The sequence below is a fragment of the Crotalus tigris genome, unplaced genomic scaffold (assembly GCF_016545835.1).
Source record: "Crotalus tigris isolate CLP2741 ecotype Arizona unplaced genomic scaffold, ASM1654583v1 scf7180000019971.1508617, whole genome shotgun sequence".
Classification (NCBI taxonomy): domain Eukaryota; kingdom Metazoa; phylum Chordata; class Lepidosauria; order Squamata; family Viperidae; genus Crotalus; species Crotalus tigris.
Genome location: NW_024097800.1, coordinates 1,294,140 through 1,309,021, shown reverse-complemented (window position 1 = coordinate 1,309,021; position 14,882 = coordinate 1,294,140). Strand labels below are relative to the sequence as shown.

At 37.3% G+C, this 14,882-nt stretch overlaps 1 protein-coding gene across 3 annotated transcripts in view; it reads right to left on the bottom strand.

Annotated features, from left to right (window-relative positions):
* The window catches only part of MGAT4C (MGAT4 family member C), a 176,668-nt gene that overhangs the window by 52,599 nt on the left and 109,187 nt on the right, over positions 1-14,882 (bottom strand). For all 3 annotated transcript variants that reach the window (XM_039365209.1, XM_039365212.1, XM_039365213.1), the window contains exon 3: positions 8,432-8,476. In XM_039365209.1, coding sequence (XP_039221143.1) covers positions 8,432-8,476 — 45 coding nt within the window. The remainder of the gene's footprint in view (positions 1-8,431; positions 8,477-14,882) is intronic.

Genomic DNA, 14,882 nt, shown 5'->3' with positions numbered 1-14,882 from the left:
TTTTATCTTTGGGGTTTCTAAGGATGGTGGATATTTTTCTGTTTGTGCAGAATGCTGTTTTGATGTTGTGTTTATGGAGGATCTTACTGATTCTGTCTGTGGTGCCTTTTATGTATGGGAGGAGGGCTTTGCCGTTTTCTTGTTCTTTGTCTTGGATTTAGTGGGGGTTTCTTTTTGGATTAGGTTTGTAATCTTATTTCTATGGAATCCATTGGATGTTAGTACATTGGTGAGAGTGTGTAGTTCGGGTTTTAGGTGTTGTTCGTCAGCTAAGCGTTTTGTTCTGGAGATGAGTGTCTTGGCTACAGAGTTGATCTGTGCTGGGTGGTGGTGTGAGAGAGCGTGCAGATAGCGGTTTGTGTGTGTTTTCTTCTGGTAGATGGTGTGTCCCCTAGGGAGCCATTGGATTTCTTTGTAGACTAAGACATCCAGGAAGGGAAGTGGTTGTTAGCTTCTGTTTCCATGGTGAACTGTATTTTGGGGTGTAGGCTGTTGAGGTGTGTGAGGAAGTTGTCCAGTTTTTCTTTCCCATGTGGCCCAGATTATGAAGGTGTCGTCTACGTATCTGAGCCAGAGTTTGGGTTTGTGATCCGATTTTTCTAGAGCTTGGGTTTCAAAGTGTTCCATGTAGCGGTTGGCAATGACAGGTGAGAGGGGTGATCCCATGGGTGCTCCTTCTGTTTGTTTGTATTTTTGTCCATTATAGATGAAGTATGTGTTGGATAGGCAGTGGTTGGTCAGATCTAAGATGTGTTTGGGGGGGTTATATTTGTTTTGAATAGCTGTCAAGGCTTCTTTGATAGGCACTTGGGTGAAGAGGGATATGACATCGAAGCTCACTAGTAGGTCGCTGGGCTGTAAGTTTTGTTTCTTTATGATCTCTATAAACTGGAATGAGTTTTTTATGTGTGAGGTGATGGATTCTGCATAGGGCTGTAGTTGTTTTGCTTGTGTCTTCTTTCACAGCCACACATGAAACAAACAGTGCATAACATCTCAGATAGGATCCTCACCAAAGCTGTGAGGGAGGAGGGGTTTGTTTCTGGCGTTCTTGTAGTCTTCGGAGTTTGTTGGTGTGTGTATCTGTCTTGAGGGTGGTCTGTGTTTCGGCTCTCCAGATGGTGAGTTGTTTGGATTTGTCCCAAAGTGCCTCCCTCACAGCCACACATGAAACAAACAGTGCATAACATCTCAGATAGGATCCTCACCAAAGCCGAAACCAATGTCCTTTCCAAAGGATTCAACTTTGCAGTCGCTCCCAAACATATCCCCACTGAAACCATTATATGTGGAGTTGAAACCAGCCTGACCAAAATCAACCCGACGACGCTAACAAAATCAGACTTGAAATCAGCAACATCCTCTGCACCAGCAAGCCACCCAAAAGCAACTTACCCAAAGAGGAACAGACAGCACTACGTAACCTGAAAGAAGACACCAGCATAATAATCCTACCAGCAGACAAGGGCAACGCCACGGTGGTTATGAACACATCTGACTACCAAACCAAATTAACCAACCTACTCCAAGACTCCACATACAAACCCCTAAATACAGATCCCACCACCTACCTGGAAAAAACCACCAGATCCAAAATAAAAGCCTCCCCCATTAGCGAAGAGATCCAGCAAAGAATCATTCCCAGAGAGAAATCATCCAGATGCCCCAAACTCTATGGTCTCCCCAAGATACACAAGGAAGGAACCCCACTCAGACCTATAGTCAGCTCCATAGGCTCACCTCTACAAAACCTAGCCAAATTTCTCGCCAAACAACTACAGCCCTATGCAGAATCCATCACCTCACACGTAAAAAACTCATTCCAGTTTATAGAGATCATAAAGAAACAAAACTTACAGCCCAGCGACCTACTAGTGAGCTTCGATGTCATATCCCTCTTCACCCAAGTGCCTATCAAAGAAGCCTTGACAGCTATTCAAAACAAATATAACCCCCCCAAACACATCTTAGATCTGACCAACCACTGCCTATCCAACACATACTTCATCTATAATGGACAAAAATACAAACAAACAGAAGGAGCACCCATGGGATCACCCCTCTCACCTGTCATTGCAAACCTCTACATGGAACACTTTGAAACCCAAGCTCTAGAAAAATCGGATCACAAACCCAAACTCTGGCTCAGATACGTAGACGACACCTTCATAATCTGGCCACATGGGAAAGAAAAACTGGACAACTTCCTCACACACCTCAACAGCCTACACCCCAAAATACAGTTCACCATGGAAACAGAAGCTAACAACCAACTTCCCTTCCTGGATGTCTTAGTCTACAAGAAATCCAATGGCTCCCTAGGACACACCATCTACCAGAAGAAAACACACACAAACCACTATCTGCACGCTCTCTCACACCACCACCCAGCACAGATCAACTCTGTAGCCAAGACACTCATCTCCAGAACAAAACGCTTAGCTGACGAACAACACCTAAAACCCGAACTACACACTCTCACCAATGTACTAACATCCAATGGATTCCATAGAAATAAGATTACAAACCTAATCCAAAAAGAAACCCCCACTAAAATCCAAGACAAAGAACAAGAAAACGGCAAAGCCCTCCTCCCATACATAAAAGGCACCACAGACAGAATCAGTAAGATCCTCCATAAACACAACATCAAAACAGCATTCTGCACAAACAGAAAAATATCCACCATCCTTAGAAACCCCAAAGATAAAATTGAATTAGAAAATCAAGGAGTATACGAAATCCCATGCACCACTTGTCCCACCACATACATCGGACAAACCAACAGAAGAATAAGTGCACGCATTGAAGAACATAAGAACTCAGTCAAAAAAGAGGAACCAACATCTTCCCTGGTCCAACACCTTAAAGCCACAGGACATGAAATTGACTTTAAAAATACCAGAACCATTGCCAAAAGTGAACATTTTAATAACAGAATAATCAGAGAAGCCATCGAGATAGAAAAACGCCCACACAGCATGAACAAGCGAGATGATACCTCCCGCCTACCAGCCATTTGGAAACCCGCCCTTATTGACAAACGACTCCCTAACACAAAAAATGATACCAGACCCACACTCACAAAAACCACACAGGATGTCACCACCACACATCCACGCAAAAAACAAACCCAAAGCCACACGATGATGAGGCACGACCACAAACCAGAAGCCAGACCACAGCTGCATCATTAGCCACTTTAAACCCCTCCAATCCAAACATGAAGCAAACTGACACCCTCCATGAAGAGGAGGCACGACCACGAACGCGAAGCCAAAAAATAGCAAGGCAGCCCAAAATCTTAAACCCCTCTGCAACTCAGACTAACCTGAGCACAACCAAACAGAACACTCCCCACAGCAGCCAATCAGAGCACAGCCAACCCCCCAGCCAATCAGAGCACAGCCAAGCCCCTAACCAATCAGAACACACCTCCACCCAATCAGAACACAGCCAAGCTCCCACCCAATCAGTTCATACCCCCACTGGCAGTTAAAAAGAAGAAACAGCTAAGACCACACATTGCTGCTCGAAGCACGAAGCTGAAAACACCAGCCTGAAGATGACGAATGGGACTTCGTCGAAACGTCGCCAAGACACTTCCAATTTTACGCAGGAGAAACCCCGAACAACCAAAGACCTACATACAAACACCCGCAAAAACCTCAGAAAACATATATATATATATGTATAATGCTGTATGTTACACCCTGTTGCCCAAATAGAGCTAAAGAGTTCGAAATAGCTATTCCAGTTCTCCCTTAATTCTTTGCTAGCAATCCAAATTTTAGAAATATATATATATATATATATATATATATATATATATATATATATATATAGAGGTCCCCGCATAAAATTGGAAGTATCTTGGCGACGTTTCGTCATCTTCAGGCTGGTGTTTTCAGCTTCGTGCTTTGAGCAGCAATGTGTGGTGTTAGCTGTTTCTTCCTTTTAACTGCCAGTGGGGGTATGAACTGATTGGGTGGGAGCTTGGCTGTGTTCTGATTGGGTGGAGGTGTGTTCTGAATGGTTAGGGGCTTGGCTGTGCTCTGATTGGCTAGGGGAGTATTCTGTTTGGTTGTGCTCAGGTTAGTCTGAGTTGCAGAGGGGTTTAAGATTTTGGGCTGCTATTTTTTTTTTTTTTGGCTTCGCGTTCGTCGTCGTGCCTCCTCTCCATGGAGGGTGTCAGTTTGCTTCATGTATGGATTGGAGGGGTTTAAAGTGGCTAATGATGCAGCTGTGGTCTGGCTTCTGGTTTGTGGTCATGCCTCGTCATCGGTGTGGCTTTGGGTTTGTTTTTTGCGTGGATGTGTAGTGGTGACATCCTGTGTGGTTTTTGTGAGTGTGGGTCTGGTATCATTTTTTGTGTTAGGGAGTCGTTTGTCAATAAGGGCGGGTTTCCAAATGGCTGGTAGGCGGGAGGTATCATCTCGCTTGTTCATGCTGTGTGGGCGTTTTTCTATCTCGATGGCTTCTCTGATTATTCTGTTATTAAAATGTTCACTTTTGGCAATGGTTCTGGTATTTTTAAAGTCAATTTCATGTCCTGTGGCTTTAAGGTGTTGGACCAGGGAAGATGTTGGTTCCTCTTTTTTGACTGAGTTCTTATGTTCTTCAATGCATGCACTTATTCTTCTGTTGGTTTGTCCGATGTATGTGGTGGGACAAGTGGTGCATGGGATTTCGTATACTCCTTGATTTTCTAATTCAATTTTATCTTTGGGGTTTCTAAGGATGGTGGATATTTTTCTGTTTGTGCAGAATGCTGTTTTGATGTTGGAAAGGAAGAAACAGCTAAGACCACACATTGCTGCTCAAAGCACGAAGCTGAAAACACCAGCCTGAAGATGACGAATGGGACTTCGTTGAAACATCGCCAAGATACTTCCAATTTTTACGCGGGAGAAAACCCGAACAACCAAAAATCTACATACAAATACCCGCGAAAACCTCAGAAAACACACACACACACACACACACACACACACACACACACACATATATATATATATATATATATATATATATATATATATATATATATATATATATATAAAATAATAAAAAGCAATAAATTAATAAATTACCATTAAAAGAATGGTCAAAATAATATATCACACAATAAGTCATAATGACTGTCATGTTATTTATTAATAGTATCTATTCAGAGCAATTTTCTTGTACATCTACAAAAATAGTTCAATATGTACTATCCTGCCATTTTTGCTCGTTTACATTAGAATACAATATTATTGAATATTTTTTTGGAAAATTCCCAATATCTTTGCATTTTTTCCTACAGATCAAAGTATACCTATGTTCATTTTATTTCTCTTTGCTCTTTCTAATTCTGAGAACATTTTTTTCATGTCAAGCTTACAACTAATTCCCAAACCTTTACCATCCATTCTTTTACAGATGAGAATTTGTTTTACTTTTCTTTATAACAGGCTGTTATTTCATCAGCTTTTGGTGAATAAATAATCATTTTTATGTTTTCTTGGAAAATATCGTATTTTACATATCCACCAACAGTACTAAAGAATTTATAAATATATAAATTATAAGTCACATAGAGTAAACATTCTCAGCCTATCCTCACATAATTTCTGGACAAAGTCAAACTATATACATTATATATGCTGTCACATTTCTGTACCTTCAACAGAAACCTTAACTGGTATATGTACAATTTAAATGGGCTTCTTTTTCAGGTTTGTATCAGATACAGTTATATTTATTTCTTTGCTTGTTAAATTTACATTCTTTCTTTTATTAAGACATTCAAGGGGTTATACATGGCAACTTTCTCTAATTATCTAACTATATAACTATAAAATAATAGGTACTGGTGAAACAGAATTTTATCTAAGGAAGCCCCTGAAAATCCTTAATAAAATAGCTGAAAATGTCCTGACAGAGATCAAGTAGAATCTCTGTGGAAGGAAGGAAGGAAGGAAGGAAGGAAGGAAGGAAGGAAGGAAGGAAGGAAGGAAGGAAGGAAGGAAGGAAGGTTAAATTAAAAACATTATAATCAGGCTAAATAAAGAAAATCTCTGGTTTGTCCTCCCCATAAAAACCTTTTTAATAACTTGGAAACTAAATCTTGAATATTCATTTTTAACTTTCCCAGAAGCTCATTGAGATTTTAAAATTTAGCACATTAGCCTGAGATAACTAGCTTGAAATATTTACAATACCTTTTTCCTGAAATAATTGGATCCAGTCATTTAGAGGAATTGAAATAACAGAAGTTTGACTTTTACAAATTTCCATAGCTGAGTCAAAGGAAATGTATCAGCCTTACTCTGGTTAATTAATTAACCCAAAAATTTACCAACAATTAAAAGGAGTATCAAAGGGAATTCACAAGAAAAGTCTTGGATGCCCAGAAAGTTAAGACACCCCCTTTCACTGTCACATCTCATGATAAATTGAGGGAAGGTAGCGACCCAAACAAGCATAATGGTATCTCTACCATTGATATCAATTTGTGTTTATGAACATATTTATGCTGACCCAGGAAGAAACGATTTCAATGTTTCCCATGCAAGAACTACCCAATCTGGCCATTTGGAAAAGGTGTTTTTTTTTGTCACAGCAAAATAGAAAAAATATTTTTAATCAAATGCAATAAATTTTATGCCCTCTTATCAGAAAATTCAGCAAGAAGAAATATTAAGTGTTTATGGAGATTCTCAGTCATCCAGGTCTTAATTATCCCAAAGATGCTTTTCCATGAGGCAACTGGACTTTCTTGTTTTTCTTTGAAGACATTTTGCTTCTCATCCAAGAAGCTTCTTCAGCTCTAACTGGATGGTGGGGAATGGAAAGATTTATATTCCTGCAGATAGCTGTTCATTTGCATTCTTTCAGCAAGTTGTTAAAGCTACCTGGAGACTTATCTGTGTCTTCAGGGTCACCTGAGTAGTGCAAATGGGTGTGGAGCCTTCTTGGAATTGTTGAAAGGATTGTGTTGTAGACTGGAGATAGATGATGTAATATTCCTCCCCCTCTGTTGAGAGAGGGTTGCTCAATTTTGACATAGATGGCCTCTTTGACCCCTCTTTCAAACCAGCGTCCTTTCTGTCCAAAATTAATGCTAAGAATGCAAATGAACAGCTGTCTGCAGGAGTATAAATCTTTCCATTCCCCACCATCCAGTCAGAGCTGAAGAAGCTTCTTGGATGAGAAGCGAAATGTTTTCAAAGAAAAACAAGAAAGTCCAGTTGCCTTGTGGAAAAGCATCTTTGGGATAAGAAATATTAAGGAACTCATTCTTATACTTTTTTTGGTACCAATTGGGATGGTATTATCATAGACTTGATTGAGCTTAAAAAGCAAAATAATGTGTATTTTAAATGAGAGATGACCAGTGAAGTGGTAAATTAAAAAAAAATCCAGAATATCCCAGAAGGCAACAATAGTAAACTAGATCCATACCTTAAAAAAAGCAACAACTTGATGTCTGTGTCTGTGGTCCTGACATGAAGGAGATTTATATTTTATCTTTCTGATGGATCTGAATGAGACATTACTTCACGAGCAGGATGACAGATAAGAACAAGTTTTAATTATTCACTCATTATGTAATATTCTATTCAGAAATATATAGTTCTCATCCATGATCAGATTCATCAGAATAAGTGTGTGACTATACATATTAGCTAGATACTGGGGGTTTATCTATTATTTTTAAATGAGAGACAGAGGGATCTGTCACTACACTGAATTACTAAAACTGAAAAGGGAGAACTTGCAATAAATCCTTCAATTAGTTAGATGCCATTCAGTAGAGTTCCCTATTTTTTATCTATATTTAATAATGAGTCATAGCTCTTAGAAATTTCTTGGAAGTAAGATCACCACCTTCCTTATTAAATGTAATAAAAGAGATGGCAACATGATTTCTGTCAAGTGCCACACAGCTGGGCAAGATCAAGGAAGCAAGAACTACTGTAAGGTATCTTTAATGCTAGTCTTGGAATAAATACAGGATTTTGGAAACTGTAAGAATTTCCTACCTTCATTTGTAGCGAGTTCATTAAGGAAGAACCTCTTTGAAAAGTTTGAAAGGTTTCTTTGCAGGTTTCTTGCCACATAGGCTGAGTTACTCTTTGTAAGTTAACTACCAAAGGATTTATCTTCTATCTCTTTAATATTTTATTTTTTAAAAAAATCTCTGCTTTCCCTTCTATTACTTTCCTAGCCTTCTCACAGTCTTTCACAATACCTTTACATTCATCATCCCTCCCAAATATCATCCATTGCCACTGGAAATGAGAAAGGATAATTATCAGGACAACATATATATTTACATTGTATAATGTTTAGGAGTGATAGAGGATGAATGGGAAAATACAAGATGCTCATTGAGTGAGCTTGAGACACTTACCATCTCTTACCATCTCTCATCTTAACTCACCTGCAATGAAGATGAAACAGAGCCATAGAAGCTGCCTTAGGTTTCCTGGAAGAAAGATGATACAAAATTCTGATTGAAATGCTGATACAGAATGGTGATACAAAACCAAAACACAGAATTGTTGATTTTTTAAAAAAAAAAATACCAAAACCCTGACATCTTCTTCAGTCTAACTGTCTAAGAGTGGACTCAGTGTCAGCATATGTCATTTGGATTGCTTTCAGCTAGTTTTTGTCCTTTTGTATATCACAAAGCTTCTACCAAAATAATGAAGGAAACAGAAGAGGTGTTATGTTGTTTAGCAGGCATGCTGGCTGAGGAATTCTGGGAGTTGAAGTCCACAAGTCATAAAAGGGCCAAGTTTGAAGATCCCTGTTGTTTAGTAAGCATTCAACATCCTCATTATTTTTGTAACAATGTGAAAAAGGAAGAAAACAGAGACATAAGAATACTGCCATTTGATTATTACTGAAATGATGGCTTTGCCAGCACTCTGAGATGCTGCCTCAACTACAAGTTTAGCAGAACAGTGAGGATTCATAACCAGGAAATCCATTGTTTTGAATTTCAGCCTTAGTAACAGTTTCAGCTCAGATGTTACCCCTACAAATAGGGTTAATTTAATATTTAATTCCCTAAGTGTCAAAAGAGAGTGGCTTAATGGATTTGGAGATATTTTCTATTGATCGCACATAGTTCAACTTCTGCTGTTGTGTGTTATCATAGTTTATTTCTGTAATGAATGAAATAGGATGAGATTAAAGAAATCTTTTAAGTGATCCACAGAGGAAGGATTCAAGGAAGTCTGTAAGAGAAATACAGAGTATGTTTTATTAGAGAAGCTTATGTCTTTCTATGGTATGAAGCAAGAGAACAAATTCAGATAAATTGAAAATTAAAATAAAGTATAATTAATTTCAGTTGAATGATCTCTCTTGTGTATGATATCACATGGGCTCACAAAATTGTTTATTCTGAAGTTTGCACAGATTGCTGGGTCAGTAGCCACAAATATGTTTGGACTCTATGTGCATTTTCATCCCATTAATCTCTTCTAGTGACATATTTTGCATAATATATTTAACATGCTCATGTCAAACCCCAAGATCCTTTGAGAAGTCTAGGTCTTCAAGGTCTTTTCCAAACTAAGTAGAGTTGGGGATAGTCTAACTTCTAGAGGAGCGCTGTTCCAGAGAAGGTGAGCATAACAGCAAAACCTTTCCACACTAATTCTGACTGAAGTACTCTTTAAGAATGGAGGAAGCTCTCTCTACAGCAGCGATTACTAGGCAGGGAGATATTAATTAAAGAAGGCAATCTTAAAGATACCACATGAGCCATTTACTATAAATATGAGAACCAACAGCCTGATGATAACCACAGTAGGGATATTAGATGGACAAACCAAATGGAATGCAGAGGTACTTTTGGACAAATTCAAAATTTCAAATGATCTTCATTGGAAGCTCCACATAAAGCAAATTTCAATCACAAGCTGATCCTTCTTCAGCCCATGATAACATTGGCCTATAAGCCCCCCAATACAATGGTAACATAAAGGTCTTAATGTTTGTTCAATTTCTATTTTCTGTCAAAATAAAATTATAGATTTCTCTAAAAAGATCCAAAATACAAGCATTCAACTGTTTATGAAAAATGAAATCACAATGATACAAGTAAAGGAAATCCAGATTCTAAACATATTTTTATTCACCTTGACATTTTACACTTCATGTTGGAGTTGTTAAGCTATTCCTGGCTTCTTGAGATTCATATATGTGGAAAATCAGGCATACAGTGTGTATAGAATGCCTTATTTATGTTTACATTAATTAAAGTATTTTATAAAACATATTGTAAATTATACACTCCCTGGAGATGGATAAACACTATATAAATATATAATTATTTAAATGTAGTGATGTTTATTAAAATATTGATTTGAAATATTAATATTTACATGTTATTTAAAGGTATTTCAAGTCACTCTCTAATGTGAGAATTAATAAGAACCAATTACACTTATTTCTATGTTGCCACAATTAAAATGACTTTTAGTACTCACATAGAAAAACACCGTTAAAATAACAAATAAAAATACAGCAGCACTAGAGACATGCCATATTAATATTTTTATACAAATCCCATTTAACATATTGTTGAGAAAGAGCAAATTCTCACAGGGAATACAATTTCTGACCTGTAAGTAAGAGAATAGATGCCTCCTTATAAACTCAGACAAAATTCAGAGTCTAACAGTGGACAATTCCCATTTTGGTTCTATTGTTTCTTTTGTCAGAACTCAGGGGAAGAAATGATAGGTCTGTCATCACTAGTTTTCTGGTTTAATTAGTGTTTATAAATTCAGCTGAAAGCTGATAACAGATTATAGGACAAAGCAGACACTTCTACTATGCTGCAAAAATGAAAGCTATTGTTCATTTCCTCCTATTTCACCTACATTAATGAAACTGGTAATTGTTCTGGACCTCATGGCCTTCTATCATGTAGTTACAGCTTGTCCTTTCACAAAAGAAAATGAGAAAATTGCTGAGTATTAGAGATATTAACGGTTGCTAGAACAGTATAATAAAAAGGCTCTTTTTCAAAAGCTTTGCCAAGTTCATGTCATTATTGATGAATGAGTAATGGATTCACAAGGAGAAGAAACCTGTTCTCTCAACAAGGTGGAGTAGCAAGAAGGAAGAGCAAAAACAAACAAACAAGCAAACAAATCATGTAAAACATGCACATCTGGGCATATGGAACTGTTTTAGCCTGAGGTAATAATAAAGTTCACTCACAAGAAATAAAGGTGCATTGACATTCAGAGAAGGCATTGCTTAATGTTCATAAAACTACAGAGATAAGCAAACATTTTCAGGAGGGAAAAAAGACACTCAGCCCTGCAGGCTTTCCATAGGACAGTTCTCTTCATTACTCCATTCAAATTAAAAGTATAACAAGGCAAGATCAAACTTGAGTATATCGTGAATGGGACTGTGCCAAGTCACACTTAACCTTTGCAGAGGGAGATGGGATCCATATAACAAAAGGCTGAAATAAATCCCATTGTATCCAATCATATTTTCTATACACCTTGTAAAGAATTATAGGTTTGGGGCATGAAATGGGTGGTTTATTGTGTATTTATTTCAGTGGGGAAAATGTTCAAACATGCAGCCTAATTATACAGAAAACCAGACTGTGAATTCAACAAGGCGTATTCCCATATAAGGATTAGAATAAGTAATAAATGTTCTATTCATGATGGGATTGTATACAATTCCATTTTTAGTCAATGAACATGCAGTGTCTATTTTTCCCCAGATTGGATCACAACCATGTAACTCTTCTAAACAATAAATATTCCCTATATGGATAAGGTAATCAAATGTGTTTAATCTGAGTATGCTTTCTTCAAGGAGTAAAAATATAGTGTTTGAAGTGAATATGCCACAAATGTTACATCTTATCAGCCCACAATGATTTTAAATAATCTGTGTGATGCAGATCTGTCACAGAGGAGTCAAAAAAGTCAAGATGATAGTCACAATCATGCAGTCAAAGCCTTGCCTCCTTTTAATGCACATAGAAAGGGGTGAAACTTTGATCACATGGTTGTAACCATCATCTTGACTTTTTTGCCTTTTGTTTCCCCCCCTTGTGAACACTCCTATTATGATGTTGCATGTGGGATGGTTCTTTAAGATGTTGCATCTTATGCAAAATGCAATGACCAATCAGTTGTCAAAATAAGATTAACAAATATAACATTGAATTTATTAAAACCACTTGGTTTTCTTAGATTGTTGTCCTCTGATTACAATATTTTAAGCCTTGCTCACATTGTTTTTCTGCCAAGATTTAGAAACTAAGTGTTCCAAGCCTGCTGGGATATTTTAGAGTTTTGCACTTAAAATTAAAGTCCTAACTTTGAAATGTTTTCCTTCCCAGAGTCATAAGAAGGAATTAATCATTTGAGTGACTCTGGGAGATGACATTGAGCTTTACATAGTTTCCCAGATTATTTGGTAGAAGGTAGGAAGTCAGGGGTGTCATCATACTATTATAGACAGCTTGAGGTACGCTAAAATAAATGATTCCTCCTTTTTTCATCTTCGCAGAAGATATTGCATGCTAGAGAAAAATGGTGACAGTTATAATTAATGGCAGGGAAAGTGGCATGCAATATTCTTTTGGGCAGCTATAAATTGTATGCTACCTTGATCATGAAGAAGTTTCAAGCTCTCATAACTAGGATACATAAAAATGAGATGTGAAGTGATGAGATTTAGGGCCTTCCTAAAGATTTTTTATTGTCACCTAACTTCTGTCAACCACACTGGAAAAGATAATGATAACATGTATATTTGCGATAGGGCATGTGAATTATTTCTTTGAACCATGGAGTGCAAAGTAGAAATTCTTAAGAAATTATTCACAAACAGGCTGCTGCAGGCTGAACTTCAGATTCTCTGCCAACTTCAGTATATTAACTTCACTATATTAAACCAAGAAGCATTACATTATTATTAATATCAGTGAACAGTGTGCACTTAAGCCCAAAATGAAATTAGATGGTTATATATTACAGACCACCAGAAGACTGTCATTTGGATGATGCACAGTAGAATACTAAGAGCTGCTCTTCTGATGAAGTATTATACCTCATGTCATCACACCAAAGATAGATTTCACTATAGAATAAGGACCAATGTGACAATAGATCATTGGAGCAATACATAAAGCAAAGATATATCCCCTCGGCAAGGGCAATCTTGTCAATGTTGGATGATAGTTTGCACAGTGCATATAATTCCCATATTTCTTAGCATGTTGGGTCTTGTTTCCATTTTGCTGTTATAGTATTTGTATATGTCATAAGTCTGAACCTGAGATTTCATACAGCTGAAAAAAGGTTAGGAAAATTAAAATAAATTAGTTGTATTTTTGTTTCCATGTAGCTTAAAACTGCCAGTTTAGTTGCTTCCTACAGTGTAGTAACACATTAGCAGGGAAGTTAAGCAGTTGTTTGGAAAAGCATGAGTCCCATGGATAACTAGTTTGCATTGCAGTAGGTTTAAAATTTCCTAATGGACAAATACTGCTGCCTTTGTCAATTCTGTAATAGTAACAGTACACGTTTGTACAATAGTGGGCAACTTTTGAAAAGTTGATGGTTAATTGCTCCTTTACAATCTAAACACTCAGTATTTAATTCTCTTAAATGAAGAGAAAATGACTTGGGATTGCAGAACTGAAATGTCCAAAACCTGGATGTTTTTTGTTTTTATTCTTCTGGAACAGATGGTGAATCACCATATGCACTACCTCCTTAAGTAAGAATTACTTTATCTGTAGCACATCCATACTTAGTTTCTCCCCTACTGCAATCACTGCCTGTGAGAAATGGCTTGTAGAAGAAAGGCATTATTGCTTCCAATAGCAGAAAGGTATCGACTTACTGTTCCCAGACCAGTAGTCTAAATTATCTCTGTTTGAGAATTGTGTTTAAGACTGTACAGGTAGAAATTAGGAAAGAGGGGTGAAATCTTTTCATTTTAGTTATTTCAGGCTCCTTAGAATGGCCACAAAGGTTGGCAATTGGGTCTGATTTTTGGAAGAGAATTTAATAGCACTTACTTGTTGCACAGTTGCCAGAATATCACAACAATTTTTAGAGAGCAACAAGAGGTGTTGCTCTTTACTCACCTCCAACACAATTACAAATACTCTCCCATGTGTGTTGCAGTTTAACACAAACTTTTTCCCGTATGTCTCCTTGAAAACTCCAATTTATTTTGTCTCCTATTTATTTTACTTCTTTATAGCTTAACCCAAGCAGTTCAGTGGGCCTTTCATGGAGGAAAGAAAAACCCTTCACCTCATTTGTAAAAAGTTTCTTCAAGAAAGATGTTTGCTGTTTCTTAGTGGTATCAGAGAACACTTATTATACTAATAAAATATCGCTAGTTTGAAACTCAGCAGAAATGTTTTGGGTTTTCTAATACCTACTTTCCCCGACTTCTCCATTCCCCATTTTTGTGTGGTTTTAGTAAGTCTAGGGCTACATCATTTCTACAACCATTCTTTTCAATGCTTCTAGAAACAGGTTTGTCCCCATTCCCAAACTGGCTTAGACTTAAACAATCATGAGTATAGTATAGCATAGCATAGCATAGCATAGCATAGCATAGCATAGCATAGCATAGTATGGCTTATGGAAGCATAGTGCAAAAATGCTTATAGGAACCCATTTTCTCTGCCAGCTTCTGAAACTGTTCTTATCACAGTCTTATCAATGATAGGGGATCCTTATTGTGTTCACATTAATTTCATGCCATTAATCAGATATTTAGATGAGCTTTGACTGGCAATATGCTGTGGATTTTTTTCTTCCATGGATTCAATTCTAATTCAGTGAGCACATTTAAAAGTCATTGATACA